Source organism: Equus caballus, chromosome 4 (genome assembly GCF_041296265.1).
Source record: "Equus caballus isolate H_3958 breed thoroughbred chromosome 4, TB-T2T, whole genome shotgun sequence".
Classification (NCBI taxonomy): domain Eukaryota; kingdom Metazoa; phylum Chordata; class Mammalia; order Perissodactyla; family Equidae; genus Equus; species Equus caballus.
This window is the reverse complement of record NC_091687.1, coordinates 56,868,185-56,885,822: the sequence shown is the minus strand read 5'-3', so window position 1 is coordinate 56,885,822 and position 17,638 is coordinate 56,868,185. Positions and strand designations below refer to the sequence as shown.

The window sequence follows — 17,638 nt, the reverse complement described above, 5'->3', positions numbered from 1 at the left end:
GAAGAAAGCCGCTTGCGGGTACTAGGCTGCCCGTCGGGGTCGGAGAGTTTTCACCTATTTCCACATCCTCCCGGAGGAAAGTCCGTCCGCCTTCCGATGTATAGTCGCGTGGGTGTCTCAGACGTCCTGAGATGCTGTCTGGATATCCTTTGTCAAGCGATAAGTGTCCAAATAATTGTAGACTCGAAGGGCGAGAGACAAAGAGGACTACTCACGGCGCCATCTTGGAAGAATCCCGGAACCACTGTTTCTTCTCCACCAAAATGAACCAAACTGGCAAAGTGTCCACAGCAAATAAGGATTTTTATTTCACTTGTTTATTTTATGGATATAAGAAATATCATGAGCTGATACGTAAGAGTCTTATCATGGGATGGAAATAAGCGTAAAAACTTACACAACCTGATTTGCAAGTTGATAATAGTAACTAACAGATTTTTCACTAAGTGGTGGGCACCCTGGCTGCCAGTATCCATTTCTGGTCACGCAAAATCAGTATTTAAAAGGAGAAGCCTGTAATTTTCTTAGAGAGAAAAACACAACACATTTTCAAACAAATTCAAAGCAAAATATGCCATTAAGTCTTCTGAAGAATTTGAAGGCCGTGATTTAAAAGAGAGTTTGGCCATTGAAAAAAATATCTGATGGTTTTTTGTATCACCACTGCCAACTACCCTCCCAGACACAGTGCAATTTGGTGGGGCCATGACTACACTGTGGCCATGAAGCATGAGCAGCAGCTTATAGTAGGCGGGTCAGTGTGGTTTGAGGTCCCAGGGCTGTTGGAGAAGGATGACTCAAGGTCAGGGCAAACCACACTGTATGCTTCTCCACTTGAGGTGAAATTAGGTTAAAACGAGTACCCTCAGGTTGCCCTAAAGAAAAGAAGTAGTCAGAGAAGAGAATCTAACAGGTGTCTACGGAAGAGGCAAAGGGTGAATGTGGGTATAGTCGTGATGCTGGTAGTGGTAGGGGGTTACTATGGTGAGGTAGAAAGTGCAGACCTCTTGGAATGGAGGTGTATCTAGGATGACTGCTTGGATATTAGCCTCATCCATATTTTTAGCACCAAGTATAGCATCTCCTTCTCTCCTCCAAATCACTTCCTATAGCCATCACACAAGTTTTCACAAGAGTGAGCACCCTGCATCCATACCTTAAGGAGGGCTCTGAACTTAATAAATAATACACAACAGAGTCATACTTTCTTGTATTTAAGAACAATGCTGAACCAGGAATATGGAAACAAGAAATGCTTCTGCTCACTTACCTTCTCCAGTGCAGCTTGAACGACTGATTCACTTTCTGTATCAAGGGCAGATGTAGCCTCATCTAAGATCAGAATCTTGGGGTTTCGAACCAAAGCTCGAGCAATCGCGATTCTCTGTTTCTGTCCTCCACTCATTTGAGCTCCTTTTTCCCCTACCAAGGTATTAAATTTCTAATGAAAAATAAGAAAGAGCACAGAAACAGAAGGCAGCATGATCACATGATTAGAACAGGAAATGACAAACAATCACAGCTGTGTATTAATATCAACTTAATCATTACTTCAGCCTGGATGTTTTTGACCTTTGATCTGTTCTTTCTGAAAACAAATTACTACTATAAAAAAAAGAGTCTAGTGAAAAGAGGACCTAAGAAAAATTTGGCTAGGACTAAAGGAAATGAGAACATACGATAATCAAGGATTTTTAGAAAAATTAATAATAATTCGAATCAATTTTCAAAAATTTTTAAACATTTAAAAACTGCATTTAAATCTTTAAGAGAACGCCTGCAATATGAACACAAACTTTATAATTTGAAATGTTTATTAGTAATTTAATATGTTATCCACAATTTCCTTTCTGGATATTCTGAAAAATTGCATGAAAAAAATTATTGCGAAAACTAACTTCCCCTCAAAATCTTTTTCAATCTTGGGGGAATTAAAAAAATGTTTTGTTTTTTTGAGGAAGATTAGCCCTGAGTTAACATCTGCCAATCCTCCTCTTTTTGCTGGGGAAGGCTGGCCCCGAGCTAACATCCGTGCCCATCTTCCTCTACTCTGTATGTGGGATGCCTGCCACAGCACGGCTTGACAAGTGATGTGAAGGTCCACACCTGGGATCCGAACCAGGGAACCCTGGGACGCCGAAGCAGAACATGGGAACTTAACCACTGTACCACTGGGCCAGCCCCCTAAAAATTCTTTAAATTGAAGTATAGTTGACATACAATATTGTATTAGTTTCAGTTGTACAACATAGTGATTTAACATTTACTTACATTGCAAAATGATCACTCTGATAAGACTAGTTATCATCTGTCATCATACAAAGTTATTACAATACTGTTGACTAGATTCCGTAAGCTGTACAGTACATCCCAATAACTTATTTTATGACTAGAAGTTTGTACCTCTAATCTCCTTCACCTATTTTGCCCTTTCCCCACCCCTTCCCCTCTGGCAACCACCAATTTTTCTCTGTATCTATCAGTCTGTTTCTGTTTTGTTTTGTTTGTTAATTTGTTTTTGGGTCTTTTTTTTAGATTCCAGATATAAGTGACATCATACAGCAATCTTCTTTCTCTATCGAGCTTATTTCACTTAGCATAATACTCTCTAGATCCATTCATGTTGTCGAAAATGGGAGGGTTTCATTCTTTTTTATGGCTAATATTCGATTATTTATATATACACCACATCTTCTTTATTCATTCATCCATCTATGGACACTTAGGTTGCTTCCATATCTTGGCTATTGTAAACAATGCTGCAATGACCATAGGGGTGCATATACCTTTTCAAATTAGTGTTTTCATATTCTTTGGATAAATACCCAGAAATGGTATTGCTGGATTGTATGGCAGCTCTATTTTTAATTTTTTGAGGAACCTCCATACTGTTTTCCATACTGGTTGCATTAATTTACATTCCCACCAACAGTGCATGAGGAGTCCCTTTTCTCTACATCCTCACAAACACTCGTTATTTTCTGTCTTTCTGATAATAGCCATTCTGACAGGAGTGAAGTGATATCTCGTGGTTTTGATTTACATTTCCCTGATTACTAGTGATGTTGAGCACCTTTTCATGTACTTGTTGGCCATCTCTATGTCTTCTTTGGAAAAATGTCTATTTACATCCTCTGCCTATTTTTTAATCAGATTGGGTTTTTTTTGATATTAAGCTCCTTAGATATTTTGGATATTAACCCTTTATCAGTTATATCATTTGCAAATATAGTCTTCCATTTAGTAGGCTGCCTTTTTGTTTTGTTGATGGTTTCTTTTGCCTTGAAAATTGGGAGACTTTTTAGGTCTTCTTTTATCTATTTAATTTATTGTTTTTGGTATATGCATCTTTAACAAAGTAGATATTATTAGCTTTTTTTTTCTTGTGTGTGAATTGGCCCTGAGCTAACATCTGTTGCCAATCCTCCTCTTTTTGCTTGAGGAAGACTGTCACTGAGCCAACATCTGTGCCAATCTTCCTCCATTTTATGTGGGATGCCACCACAACGTGGCTTGATGAGCAGTGTTAGGTCTGCACCCGGGATCCAAACCTGCAAACCCCAGGCTGCCAAAGCAGAGCGTGTGAAGTCAATCACTATGCCATAGGGCCAGCCCTGATATTGTTAGATTTTTGGGGTTGGAAGTAACTTCTAGCACTAAGGAAGCATGGTTAGTAACATTCTATTGGGTGAAGCCCTTTATCCAAAGTTCTGGATCTTTTGCCTCTCTATACAAACTTTAGAATCAGTTTGCTGTTATCCACAAAATAACTTGCTGGGATTTTGACTGGCATTGTGTTGAATCTTTAGATCAAGTTAGGAAGAAGTGACATCTTGGCAATACTGACTCTTCTTATCCATGAACAGGGAGTATCTCTCCATTTATTTAGTTTTTTGATCTTGCTCATCAGACTTTTGCAGTTTTCCTCATATAGACCTTATACATATTTTGTTAAATATATACCTAAGTATTTCATTTTTGGTGTGCTAATGTAAAATGGTATTGTGTTTTTAATGTCAAATTCTACTTGTTCATTGCTGGTATATAGGAAAGCGACTGACATTTGCATATTAATTTTGTATCCTGCAGCCTTGTGAAAACTGCAGTGTGTACTTCTTTGGTCTGTCTTCTTTTACCTACCATAATGTTTCTGAGATTCATCCATGCTGTGTTTATCAGTAGTTCGCTCCGAGTAGTGTTCCACACAATATAATTTTACCTTGGGTTGCCAAATTTAGCAAAAACAAATAAAAATGCATTAAAGAAAACCCATGGAGCTCAGTCAAATTTGAATTTCAGATGAATAATGAATATTTTTTTAGTATAAGTATGTTTCATACAGTATTTAGGACAGACTTATACCAAAAAAGTTACTTGTTATTTATCAGAAATTCAAATTTAACTGTAAATCTTGTATTTCATCTGGCAATCTATCAATCATGATTTATTTATCCATTCAGGTGCTGATGAACATTTGGATTGTTTCTGTTTTTTTTTTTTTTTTCTTTTTTTGGTGTGGAAGATTCACTCTGAGCTAACATATGTTGCCAATGTTCCTCTTTCTTTTGCTTGAGGAAGATTAGCCCTGAGCTAAAATCTGTGCCAATCTTCCTCTATTTTGTATGTGGGTCACTGCAACAGCATGGCCTGATGAGTGCATAGGTCTGTGCCCAGATCAGAACCTGCAAACCAGAACCACTGAAGTGGAGCACACTGGACTTAACCACTATCCCACAGGGCTGGCCCCTCATTTTCATTTTTAGTTCAAAATAGTTTTTAAATTTTCTTGAGACTTCCTCTTTAAGCCATAGATTACTTATAAGTGTGTTATTTAATTTTCAAATATTTGTGGATTTTCCAGATATATTTCTGCTATTGATTTCTATAGTTTTATTATGGTCTTCAAATATATTTTTTGTTTTGTCTTTTTTGTAAATTGCAAAGTTTTTTTTTAATGGCCGAGAATATTGTTTATGTGCACATGAGAAGAATATATTCTGCTGTTATTGGTTGGAGTGTTCAATAAACATCAGTCGGATCTTGCGGGTTGATAGTATTGTTCAGGACATCTATATCCTTACTGATTTTCTGCCTACTTGTTCTATCAAATACTGAAGACTTCAACTAAAATTATGGATTTTTCTCTCTCTTTTCAGGTGTATCAGTTTTTGCCTCATGCATTTTGAAGCTTTTCTGAAGTGCAAAAGCATTTGGGATTATGTTTTCTTGCCTATGGGTCATATTTTTCCTGTTTCTTTGCATATCTAATTATTGTAGAATATATACTGAACACTCTGCATGGTATGTTAGAACGACTCTGAATTCTGTTTTCTTCTGAAAAAATGTTGATTTTTGTTCTAGTAGGCAATTCAAATACTGACCAATCATCTTGCACTTGTGTAATCTTGGTTTTATGCTTTGTTGGGGTGAATCTGTAGAAAGCCTCGAAATTTGGCAGGACCCAAACTCCAAATTCTGTCTCCTCTGGGGATCTTGTCCTGGCTCGGTTTCACACTTTGTTAGGGCAGATCTAGAGTCAGCCTTGCTCTAAGGTGTGGTCTTTATTCTTGAGGTGTGCTTTCTTTTCTTTTTTGGTGTTTTAGCCACATGCCTGAGGTATTAAAAAGGTGTTAATATGATCTCTCCACTTTTGGCTTGGCTGTGTTTTCAACATCCCCACAGCACTGCTTGAATTCTAGTATTTCTGTTTAACTCTCAGCTTTGTAGCAGCTGCTCTCTGCTAAGCCTTAGGTAGTGTTATACTTGGAGGACAATTCTCAAGGGATGTCTACACGGACTTCTGCCCCCAACCTCAACTCTACACTTCTCTCATTGCGTCTCTAGTTGCTTAAGCTGTCCTGAAATCTGATTTCTGCCTCTCAGCTCAGTGGGGCTGCTGCCATGTTCTCTCTGGATTCCAGTTCACTGAGATGTGGTCAGAAATGTGTTCCCAGGCAGAATGCTGCAAATTCATAGAGTTTATTCATGAGTTTCCTTTCTCTCAGGAATTATAGTCTTGTACTACCTCTAATCTAATGCTTGGAAACACTTGTCCTATGCCTCATATATTTTAGCCAGTTTTATAGTTGTTTATGGGAAAAGGCTAGTGAGTTTCAGTTATTCCTAAAATATTAACTTAAAAATATGAATATATCATGGAAGTAATGGCATAATTTTCTCCAATTTTTCACCTATCTGAATTAACCATTTCTGGAACTATTATTTTTTATTAGGCTTATTCTTATTTCTCTGATTAACAATGGCTGTGGAATTTAATTTCCTTCATGGTAAACCTGTATATTTAATTTGTTCTTTGGATTATATCTTTAGGACTTACTAATAGATTTATAGCAAGAGATATATTTATTTAAATAATAGACTTTTAGTAAATGCAAGTAGTAACTTAGAGCATATAATTTAAGAGGCACCAGAAAGCTCCCTAATCCAAAGTGGGAAACTGAAGATCATTGGTGTTTTGAGGAAAGGAAGTCATTGAAAGTGGCATAAGGTCAAAAAAAGGAAGTCTGTGTTTTCCCAAATCACAAGGCAAAAAATGACCTCAAGCCCTTAATGAGTTTGCTGTCCTAATTATGACCCTAAATTATGGGAATAGGAGGTAATTACTGGCATAACAAAGTTTTTGTAAAAAAAAAAATGAAAGAACAAAATTATTAAGATGCATGGAGTGTGTTTTATAAAATATATCCAGTAAAGTGAATTTTTTTGTTATTGTCCCTCTCTGGGATGGTGGATTTTACCTGTATTTTTTTTTTCTTTAGATTGGCACACGAGCTAACAACTGTTGTCATTTTTTTTCTTTTTCTCCCCAAATCCCCTGAGTACATAGTTGTGTATTTCAGTCGTGGGTCCTTCTAGTTGTGGCATGTGGGATGCCACCTCAGTGTGGCCTGACGAGCGATGCCATGTCTGCGCCCGGGATCTGAACCAGTGAAACCCTGGGCTGCTGAAGCAGAGTGCCCGAACTTAACCACTTGGCCAGGGGGCTGGCCCCCTTTTCTGCATTTTAATTTCAAATCTCATTCTTTCATGTTTTACAAGGTGCTTCCCACAACAATTTCAGGTGATATTAACGAATGAATACTTTGGGAAACGTAAATAAATGGTTTTATAGTTCTGTACCAAATTTAAATACCCACTAGGATCCCATATGTCCTAGTAACAAGAATTTTCGTTTACTCTTTCTGAGTATTATTTCACACTTTCTTCTAATATTAGCTCCATGTGCCTCTAAAAACGATCGTAGTTTTCCTTTCGCCTTATCGCAGAACCAATCTGAACATGGTGTGTGACATTCCCACTCTTAGCCACAAGATGGCCTCCCAAATCAATATTTTTGCAGACATTATTTTTCAGCTTGAACTCATGATTTTGCCTCATATTTCTTTGTTATACTTTAACATACTCTTCACATTTTTTCCTTTTCCATTTGTAGTTAGAACAAGTAAGAACTAAATATTATTTTTAAAAATTAACTTTTCAATGATACATTTCTTCTTTTCATTGTTACCATGTTCTCTGATTTATAGATGTTTCATCTAAGACAATCCAAAAATTAATCACCCTCTCCCTACACTGTAGAAGTTATTGTTTGGTTACCTTATTCGGGAATATTGCAGAGCTTTAGCTCCACACTAGGGACACAGGCTACATGGTGTACTTACACTGGGAAACTCCATAATAAAATCAAAAGCATTTGCTTCCTTTGCTGCTTTCTCAATCTCTTCATCGGTCACGTCATCTCGTCCATATTTAATATTATTATTAATGGTGGTCCCAAACAAAACAGGCTCTTGGCTGACCACTCCAATATGTTCTCTATAATGCTGTACATTTAAAGTTCTGATGTCATTCCCATCCACCGTGATCTGCCAATCCAAAGGAATGAATCATGTTGTCATGACTTTGTTTTGTTTTAGAGTCTTTTTCACTAGTTCAAACCATAAGCTGAGAAGCAGGTTATTTCAAGAATCAAAGACTGACGCTATTTTGATAAAATACTTATAGCATGTGTATTGTCAAAAGACTTTCTGGTAGATAGGAACCAACACAACCTAAAAAAAATTGACTTAAAATTTGCCAAACCACCTGAATATCTTTATTCCATTCACAAATTAGATATTAAGAAGATATATACTCTAGAAGCCACAATTATCAGGTAGACACATGTAACAAACTTCAGTTTTGTTATTTTAAGATTGATGTGACCTTAAAAATTTTTTCTAGGAGATACCTTTCCTTATTTCTCTTCAACATCCCATTCCCCTGCCAAAGACAAAAGTGTCTTCTATTCATGGCTATAAATAATAGTAAATGAACGCTGTATTCTCCACAGACAGTGCCTTTACCCATTACACAAACATATTCGATGACAGAAGCCAGGGTGTGATAATTATAACTCACAGAGTCTCTCTTTCTCACCAACTCCGGGATTCTGTCTGGGCATGGGTGTTGTATGCAACACACACAGAATGCTTATCCAATAACTTATTTACTCAGTATTATCATGGACACATGGGTCTAGGATACTCCAAATGAAGACTTTAGAAGTCAAATATAAGTGAAGCCAGGCTCTAGGAGAGTAGATTTTCTTTTAAAAATAACAGTTGAAAACCTGACTAGAAGGGTAAGAATTACGCTTCTGTGACTATCATAGTCTCATTCTCTGTACCATTTACAAGGATGAGAAAGTTAAGTGCAATATTATGGATGACAAAAAAAAAAAATAAGTGAGCATATTTTCCACAGATATCATTCTTCTGGGATGTTCTGAGAAACTGAAATTCTTGGTAAGTTCTAGGTACTATAAAATTACTATGTTATTTTTCTCCAAAGCATTTATTATCTTCTAACATACTACATAATTTACTTATTTTATTTATTGTCTTTCTCTACTTACTAGAATGTAAACTTTGTTCACCCATGTATCCCCTAGCACCCAGAACAGTGCCAGAATAGCATACAGTGAGTGCTCAATAAATATTTGTTGAATAAATGAATATGCCAGAAAGAAAACAATATGGCTTCTCTCCCAGCTCCACTGTTAAAAATTAAAGATCGACATAGCTGTAAGCTCCCAGTAATAGGTGGGATTTCCAAATCCCGTCATGTGGACTGTTCATCATTTTGCTAGCTGCACTTACAAAGCCATCGTCGGGATCATATAATCTCTGCAGAAGTTGGACTGCTGTACTCTTCCCGCTGCCGTTGGGGCCAACCAAGGCTATTGTCTCTCCAGACTTAATTTTTAGATTCAGACCTTTCAGAATCTATTGGAATGTATGGGAAAAAAATTCCATAAAACTAGGGTAAGTGAGAATATGATTTATATATTTTCAGAAATTCAATGTATAATCATAAACAAAATGAATTCTTCTGTGGCACTTAAAAAATTAGATCTTGTTATGTTTGTTTCATGTTTATATATAATAATAACTTACATAACTTTGGAAAATAACAGTAAAAGAATCTCTCATCATCTCTCTACATATAGAGGAGAACTAAATTGAGTACTCATAAAATATTAACTAGCTACAGCAAACTGTTCACATTTTCAACTAAAATACTTAAATAAATTTCATGATTACCAAGTTAGTAAAAGTTTTATCTTTTAATTTGAAACAACTGAATGAAATCTTGCCAGATATCTCTGTGAGCTATTTAAGGAAGTTCTTCCTTAGAATATACTTAACCTTATTGCAAAATAGATTCCAAAGTAAAACAACTGGCAAGATTCCTTAGCGACTCCCATGGCTGGGAGTCTGCCATTAGAAACCCTCTCTCTCTAGTGGTGGATCTCATGGGGACGTTTCAACATGGGGGATAGGACTTTTAAAATTATCTCAATAACTAGGGGTTGCTACTAGCATTTAGCGTCCCAGGGACCTGCAATGTGAGAGACGTCTCGCAAATAATTACTCTCCCAAAATAACAATAGCAATCGTGTTGAGAGACTCTCAGCCGTCTTTGCATGCATTTGTATATATTCAGCCCCAAACAGGGGAATCTCTCCTTGGACTCTGACTTTGATCTCACCACTTGTAAAGAAACAGACTCTTTAAACAAGCCAAACACAAAACCTGCAAAGGGCAAAGCAGGGAAAAGGCCTTTAAACGAGGTGAGAAATCAGGGACCCCCAGTGGGAGTGCCTCCCCTCCCACCTGTACTTTTACTCTAGAGTTAGTTTCTGTTCTTTCCTCGGAAGAATCTGTCTTTTATTTAAAGAGGCTGGACTATTTTTTAAAAAAGATTTGTTCATTCTTCAGCTTAACAAAAGGGGTATGTTTCAAAAGTTCATTTGAAAAATAGTTGTTTAAAAAAACAGAGAGCACTCTACCATGCAATATAACGGTCCCAGTGGTGCTTAAGTCTCCAGGAGGCCAACCCAAATGCAGTTACAAAATGCAGTTGAAATACTCTATTGATGTTAAGAAAAACAGTAGAAGACAACACAATTCCAATAACGGTAATTAGGTAACAAAATTTTTTTTTAAAAAAAGAGCTTTGAAAAGAGAAATTCAATCAAAGAAAAATAAGGAAGTAGGAGAAGGTAAATCTTTTTTTTTTTGATGCGAATTCTACAGGGGATATTTGCATACTTTAAAAGGTTGATGGCATTAGTAGTTTTATCTATTTCACTTAAAGTCATGTCCTCCTTTTTCTACGAAACAGCTATTTTATTTGTAGTTAATCTTTAACAGTAACTACTTTTTTGAGTAAATACACTAATAAAATGAAAAGAGGAAGACAACAGACACATTTTCACAAGATCTTGTCAAAGGGTGAATGATAAAGGGAGGACTATGTGTGCATGAGTGTAAAACTGTAAAACTGAGAAAGTACCTGAGACACAAATGCTGGTGCAGTTAAAGCCCTAGGGAAGGGAGAAGGGAAAGGGACAACATATGCATAATACCCTCAGGTTAGAAACTAGGAGGTTAAAATGAGTTATCTGTTGAGTGGGATAACATCCAGGGATCACCAATAGGTGGCACCATCAATCCAAAACATTTTGGTGTGCTTCCAAAATCAGAGTGGAGGCATTCTAGGGAGTTGAAAATGTTTTAGTCAGCAGACTACAGAAACAAGGCTGCAAAATGTAACTAGTTCTTCTAGTCATTTGTCCATTACTGAACCTTCCTTCCTTTTCTCCTTTCTTCCTCCCTCCCTCCCCTTCTCTCTCTTTCCTAAAGTCTCTAAGTAAAGTAGCCAAATCTTGGTCAAAATGACCCTAAATAATCTCATAAGAGGAGATTTTAGCCAGTAGAAGATAATAACAGAGAACCTTACAATTCTATAATTAAATTTAACCTACCTTGATAGATGGTCTTGATGGATAACTGAAAGAAACATTTTTAAATTCCACAGTTCCTTCTATACATTCAGGTTTAAATCCTGTTGTTGAAAAGTTATCTATAGCAGGTTTCTTAGAAAAACAAAGAGAACATTATACATCTCCAAGGGATTAAGCTGACACTCTCTATATCCTAAAAATAGTTTTTAAGATGGTTTCCTTTTACAGTGCTTTCAGAAGTGCATTGAGTTAGACATGAAGGTTTCAATAAAATACAATCTCCTTACAGAAAAGTTAAAACAATCTCTTTCCATAACCAATTGGCCAACATGGATTTTGTCCTTTTTCTTTTAGTGAAATGTGGGTACCCGTTTTCTGGTTTCCCTCTTGCAGTAATAGTGGTTATCTTCCAAAGCAATTAGAAGTCTTACCTTATCAATAACCTGGAAAATATTAAAGGCAGCTCCTCGGGCTATCATGAAGTTTTCAAAGTTAGGGGCTGCTGCTCCAATGCAATAACTACTATGGATTACACTAAAGAAAACCTACAGGAACAAAAAAATAATATTTATCCTTCCTCTGTTATATAAGAGGGATAACAGAATGAAGTGTATACTTGGCTGAGAATCACAGAGAGATATTGGAGAAATTCGGTAGGAAAGACTGTAAGATGCTACCAAATATAAAGGAAACATCAGTTAATCCAAGTGTACTTGTCCTTTTTCTAATGTGGAACAACTTGTGATTATCCCATAGTCTTGTCATTATCACCTGCTGGGAGGTCTGAGCAGAAAAATCTGCTCACTGAAGAGTGCTGGCCATACATAAACTTGGTTAGGTGAGGAGGTGAGTTGCACTCTCCTCCTAGCTGGTTAACCTCTTGATTTTTAAAAAGAGGGATGTGATAGATTCTACTATCTTAAAGACATTGTACTATTTCTGCCCAAACTTTTCTGAATTCTTGCATTATTGGACTATTGTCCATTTTCTGACAGACCCATCTCTGTAAAAAGTCAAATAGGGAAAGAATCTCACAAGCTAGGCGCTATTTTTCCTATATTACAGATAAGGAAGCTAAGGCTTAGCAAGTCATTTGCCCACAGTCACACATAAACTGAGGAGCAAGGATGAGCCAAAAATTCCTCAGAGTTCATTTATATGAAATATAATAAACTCATTTTATTAATATGAAATAAATGAATAGCTTAATGGCTTAACTAGGGAAGTCTCAAATTCAAAAGATGACTTTAGTTGAAAGAAAAAAAATCTACATAGAATGGGAAGGCCAAATGAGAATTGAAGTATATAGACCAGATCAATTCAGTTCAGCAAGACAAATGGTTCTTAATCCTGGACTGATCTGTTTATTACTGAAATTTGGGAGGAGGACTGAATAAATTATAATTTAATGCATAAACCCTAAGAGTTTGAAAAACTCTAAATTGTGCTGTTGGACAGAACTGTTTATAGTCTGCTTTTAACATTACTATATGGTAAAAGGACAGAGGAAGGGCAGGAGAATCCAATCTACAGAGTATTTCCAGAGGAAGACATTTAGCAAGTAAATGTAGAGTGCCATCTTATCTCAGCAAGATTGAAAGGAAAAAGTCTCACTAGAGACTGATCTTTTTGACTGCTAGATTAAGAAAACTCTGTCTCTCAGTGCAGAATTCAATTATGATTCTGCTAAAAGCATAGTGTTTTGAGAAGACACTAAAATGTACTGGATGAGTAAATCCTGTCAACTCATAACTATAATTTAAAGGTGTGTATAACTCATTTGAAGGAAAGAAATATTTATTCATTAAAGCCATTCATCTTAAAATATTCATTGTCATTCAAAGAGAAACTTTTACTAAACTCTAGGTAGGAAAAGATTATCTAGGCCAGTTACCTTTGTTCTCAAAATAAGACTTACAGCAAGAACAGTTCCAATGGTATAACCAGCTTCTCCACTAAGAATCAAGGAGGTTCCATACCAAAAAGCAAGTCCATAGGTTCCATTCATAAAGAAGTACACAGCACCAAGGGAGAGTTTTGAAGCTATTGCCTTTTTTATGCCAACATCCTTTGCATCTTTTAGATTCTGTGTATACCTTAAAAAGACAAAACACAATGTAATAACCTTGGGGGAAAATAAAACCAAGCATATATTGTCAGAATTAAATGGACAGACCTTTGAATCTCTTTCTCCTGGGCCCCAAAGGCTATGACAGTTCGGATTGATGACAAGACTTCTTCCGCTACAGCCCCAGCTTTGGAATAGGCGTTTAATTCCTTACTGGTTAATGAGATGACTATCTGTAATAAACCACAACCACAGTTAACCAAAGAAGACTCTGGGGTAGTAACAATGTGCAAAGAATTTAATTCAGGAAGAATCTATAATAACAGAATTTTATTATCGAAAAGGTACTTAATATCACTTAATCTAATCTTGTTAGTTTGCAGATGAGGAAACCAATGGCCACAGATATTGCCTGTTTAAAGTCTCACAGCAGTGAAAGAGCTTAGCTTAAAGTAACCTAGAATCAAAATCTCTATTTTTCCTTCTACTTGTAGAGCTTCAGTCAGCCCTGGTGGTCTAGTGGCTAACGTTTGGTGTTCTTACTGCCAAGGCCCAGGGTTCATTTCCCAGTCACAGAACCACACTACCATTTGTCAGTTGTCATATGTGGCAGCTGCATGTTGCTGTCATGCTGCAAGCTATGCTACCAGTATTTCAAACACCAGCAGTGTCACCCATGGTGGACAGGTTTCAGTGAAACTCCCAGACTAGACAGACTAGGAAGAAGGACCTGGCCACCCCATTCCAAAAAAGTTGGTCATGAAAATCTTATGAATAGTAGTGGAGCATCTGGGTGCTATTCTGATAGAGCACCCAAAAATGAGAGGATGGTGCAAAAAGACCAGAATGGGTTCTGCTCCACTGTACACAGGGTCGCTAGAAGTCGAAACTGACTCGATGGCACTAACAACAAAAAGTAGAGCTTCACTGTTTTCTGTGTTTTTAAAAACTTAGAAGATGAGTATCTATATTAATACAATTGGGAAAGACTTCATTTGGAGACAGATATTAAGGACATAGCTCTTTTTAGGTGTACTCTGGAAACTAGTGAGCCTTACTTGCCTTGATTTGATTTGTTATTATGTAAAAAGCAAGGTTTCCAGAGGGTATGGGTCAGGGGACTGTGGCAGGAAGAGGACAATGATCCTGCATATGTCTGGGGTGTGACCCCTGAAGCTATTACTGCACAATGCAGCCTGCCTAGTAAAAGCTGTGTCTCCACACTAAGAGATGAGATTTCAGAGAGAGAGACAGAGAGGAGAATAACACTCTTGGTGATATTAGGTAAGTTTACCTGATTTCTCAAAACTTTTTAATCAGAATGTACCTTTTTCTCCATTATATATCCCACTCACTACTCCCTTAATTAGCAAAGGATTTAATTTAGTAATTAGCACAACAGTTCAATGAAAAGGAGCAGGGAAATTGTCCTGAGAGTTGTGAGTCTTTAACTGCTGCCTACTCACATAAAAAACTTATTTACTTTCAAAATACATTCCACATAATTGGAGTTGTTTTCACATAAGACATGCTCAGATGATTGGTAAAGTATGTAGGTAGCATAAACTGACTAATACTCATTATTTTCTGAATTCACTTAATAAAGATAATTATTTCTGTAATATGTTACTGGAGGGGAAGCAGCACCCAGCAAAAAGCCTTGTACACAGTGAGTACTTAATAAATGTTTGCCAAATTAAACTGAATTGAAGGAAGCTAGAAACCATCCACCCTGGACTTTTTAGTTATTTGGATAACTTTGACCTTTACTTGCTTTCTATTCACAATCAGTTAATACAACAGCATAACTTAGATTCCTCACTGCTGTTGCCTTTAAGCTCCTTTTCCACTTCACTTCCCTGGGCAGTTGAGTTTAAGGCCCTGATCTTAGTAACATACTGTGGGTAATCTTCCTACAGAGAGGTCCTCATTTCAAATAAGCTGGGGATGAAGATTTTGATAAAGGTTACAAGGTTAACACTAGAAGTCACACTAAATAAAGATTTGTTGTCTAAATATCCAAGCCTATTTTTATGGAATTGCTCAACCATAGAATATTTTTATTGCTGAAAATTCTTACTGGTTGAATTTGTATATTGCCAGCAAATAAACCCAGTGAATTTTATGGCTTTGATTTCCATAAAGAACAATTAGCTTGAATACATTGTGCCTCCAATCTAGGAGATGGGTATACACATTGGTAGGATTACCAAAGACTTGATTTGGAGAGAGATATTAGGGATATATTGGTTGTTTTTGGACTTCACAAACAGCATTGGTTTCAAAACCAGGCTGTAAATAGATTAATATCTTTTGGTATACTCACAGTATAACAGAGCTAAAAATATATTAGAATGCAAATACATCATTTGTTTAAAAAACTGAAATAGATTTACACAGTACATAAAAATAGACCATTCTGAATGTAATTCAGAGCCTTATAAAAAATACAAACTTGAAATGGCTAAAATAAAACAAGTGTTTAAGTGTTTACTGTTTAAGGACTTTCTTGTTCTATTCTACTGAAATGAATTGCAACATATTTATCTGGGAATTTAGAACACACAAGGCTCTCCCAGTATCCAGTGTATAATGGCATAATAATTTATCCATGCTATTACCGGAAGCTGTATTAGGTTACTAAATGAAGAGGAATGTTTTTTAACGTTAGTAAGATATTAAAGCCAAGCTTCATTTTAGCCAAACAACTTGAAGATAGAAAGATGATTAATTGTGAACAAAATCAAAAGTATTTGTGGTGTATAATATTCCTTTCTATTTTGAGACATAGAAAATAAAAAGAAATGTCTTTTTTGAGAAACCTAGTCAAACATCTGGTTCACACTCCTGCTTCCAGTCAGCACTGCATTAGCCATTTGCCTACCTTAGAAAACATTGCTGCTGAAGCAATTATAAGAGGAGAGGTAGATAGAGTCACCAGGGTGAGTTTCCAGCCCTTCACCAAACCAATCACCAGGCCAATAGAAAAAGTAGAAATGTTTTGAAACAACAGGGCAATCTTGTCTCCAATACCCTCATTGATTTTGTTGATGTCACTGAAACAAGTAAATAAATGCAGTTAAGTCATTTATACTTCATATATAAGAACAAAGTTGACATACTGCACATCCATCCTCTTACTCAGTCATGCGAGTATTAAGTTCACCGATGTCAGAGCTGTCAAACCAGCTGATGTCCTGTGCCAAAATTGAATGAAAAAACTGTTTTCGAATTCTGTTGGTTTGTCGTGCTGCAGTCATAACCCAAAAGGAAATCTGCATGTAGCCAAAAACCAAGGCAATAACTCCTATTCCAACATAATACAGGGTCAACCTGAAAAAAGATTATTGGAAATGTTAGTGAGACTGAGGCACAAATTTCTCCCTTGTTACTAAAAAAATGAAATCTATCATAACATGTGATTAAGAGAATTTGTGCTACAACCTTAAAATAACTAAAAATAAACCTCCATGAGAAAAAGTGAAGTACATTGAATGTAAGAATCTAGGTTTTCCTAGTAAGACACCTAGAGTATGTCTCTCTCACATTATTAGCAGAAATTAGCTTTTTAAAACAAATTTCCTATTTATATATTGTTTCAGCACTTTTTAATACTTTCATTTGAAAAAGTTACATTGAAGTAATTAAGATAGCTGTATGTGGAACAGGAGGGAAAAGAAATGATAGTATTAAAAAGCATTGCATAAAATGCTTTAAAATATATATATCTACCATTACTAAATATATAAATACCAATGTATAAACCATTTATACCCAAATTCAACTTAAGGAATTTACCCTAAGGAAATATGTACAAAGATTAATATAGATGCATGGTCATTGTAACATTAGTAACAACACAGCAAAGCTGAAAACAATCTAAATATCTAACAGTAGAACAGATCAGAAATGTAGTCAATTAACTAACGTATGCTGGGTGCCCACTATGTGTGAGGTTCTAGAGATACAGTCATGAGCAAGATAACAGGTCCCTACTCAAGAAGAGTTTATATTCTGGTGGGAGGAGACAATACACAAAGAAAAAGAATTTCAGGTCATTTATGAAGGAAGTAAATAGGGAGATAGGTCACAGAATAACTAATGGATAAAGCTGGTTTGGGAAAGCTAGTGCAGATAGAGTGAATAGGAAATTTTCTTTAAGGAAGTGACATTATTGCTGGGATCCAAAAGACAAAATGGAGCCAGCTATAAAAAGAGCAAGAAGAAGAGCATTCTAGAAAGAGAAGAAGAACTAATAA

General features: G+C 36.2%; 1 protein-coding gene across 1 annotated transcript in view; it reads right to left on the bottom strand.

Moving 5' to 3' along the window:
* ABCB5 (ATP binding cassette subfamily B member 5) overlaps window positions 1-17,638 on the bottom strand; it is a 142,530-nt gene that overhangs the window by 86,242 nt on the left and 38,650 nt on the right. The window contains exons 8-16 of the mRNA XM_023639344.2: window positions 16,521-16,712; window positions 16,264-16,435; window positions 13,488-13,612; window positions 13,230-13,407; window positions 11,743-11,856; window positions 11,333-11,443; window positions 9,162-9,287; window positions 7,683-7,886; window positions 1,271-1,441 (exon numbers count right to left, since the gene is read on the bottom strand). Of these exons, the coding sequence (XP_023495112.1) occupies window positions 1,271-1,441; window positions 7,683-7,886; window positions 9,162-9,287; window positions 11,333-11,443; window positions 11,743-11,856; window positions 13,230-13,407; window positions 13,488-13,612; window positions 16,264-16,435; window positions 16,521-16,712 (1,393 nt within the window). The remainder of the gene's footprint in view (window positions 1-1,270; window positions 1,442-7,682; window positions 7,887-9,161; window positions 9,288-11,332; window positions 11,444-11,742; window positions 11,857-13,229; window positions 13,408-13,487; window positions 13,613-16,263; window positions 16,436-16,520; window positions 16,713-17,638) is intronic.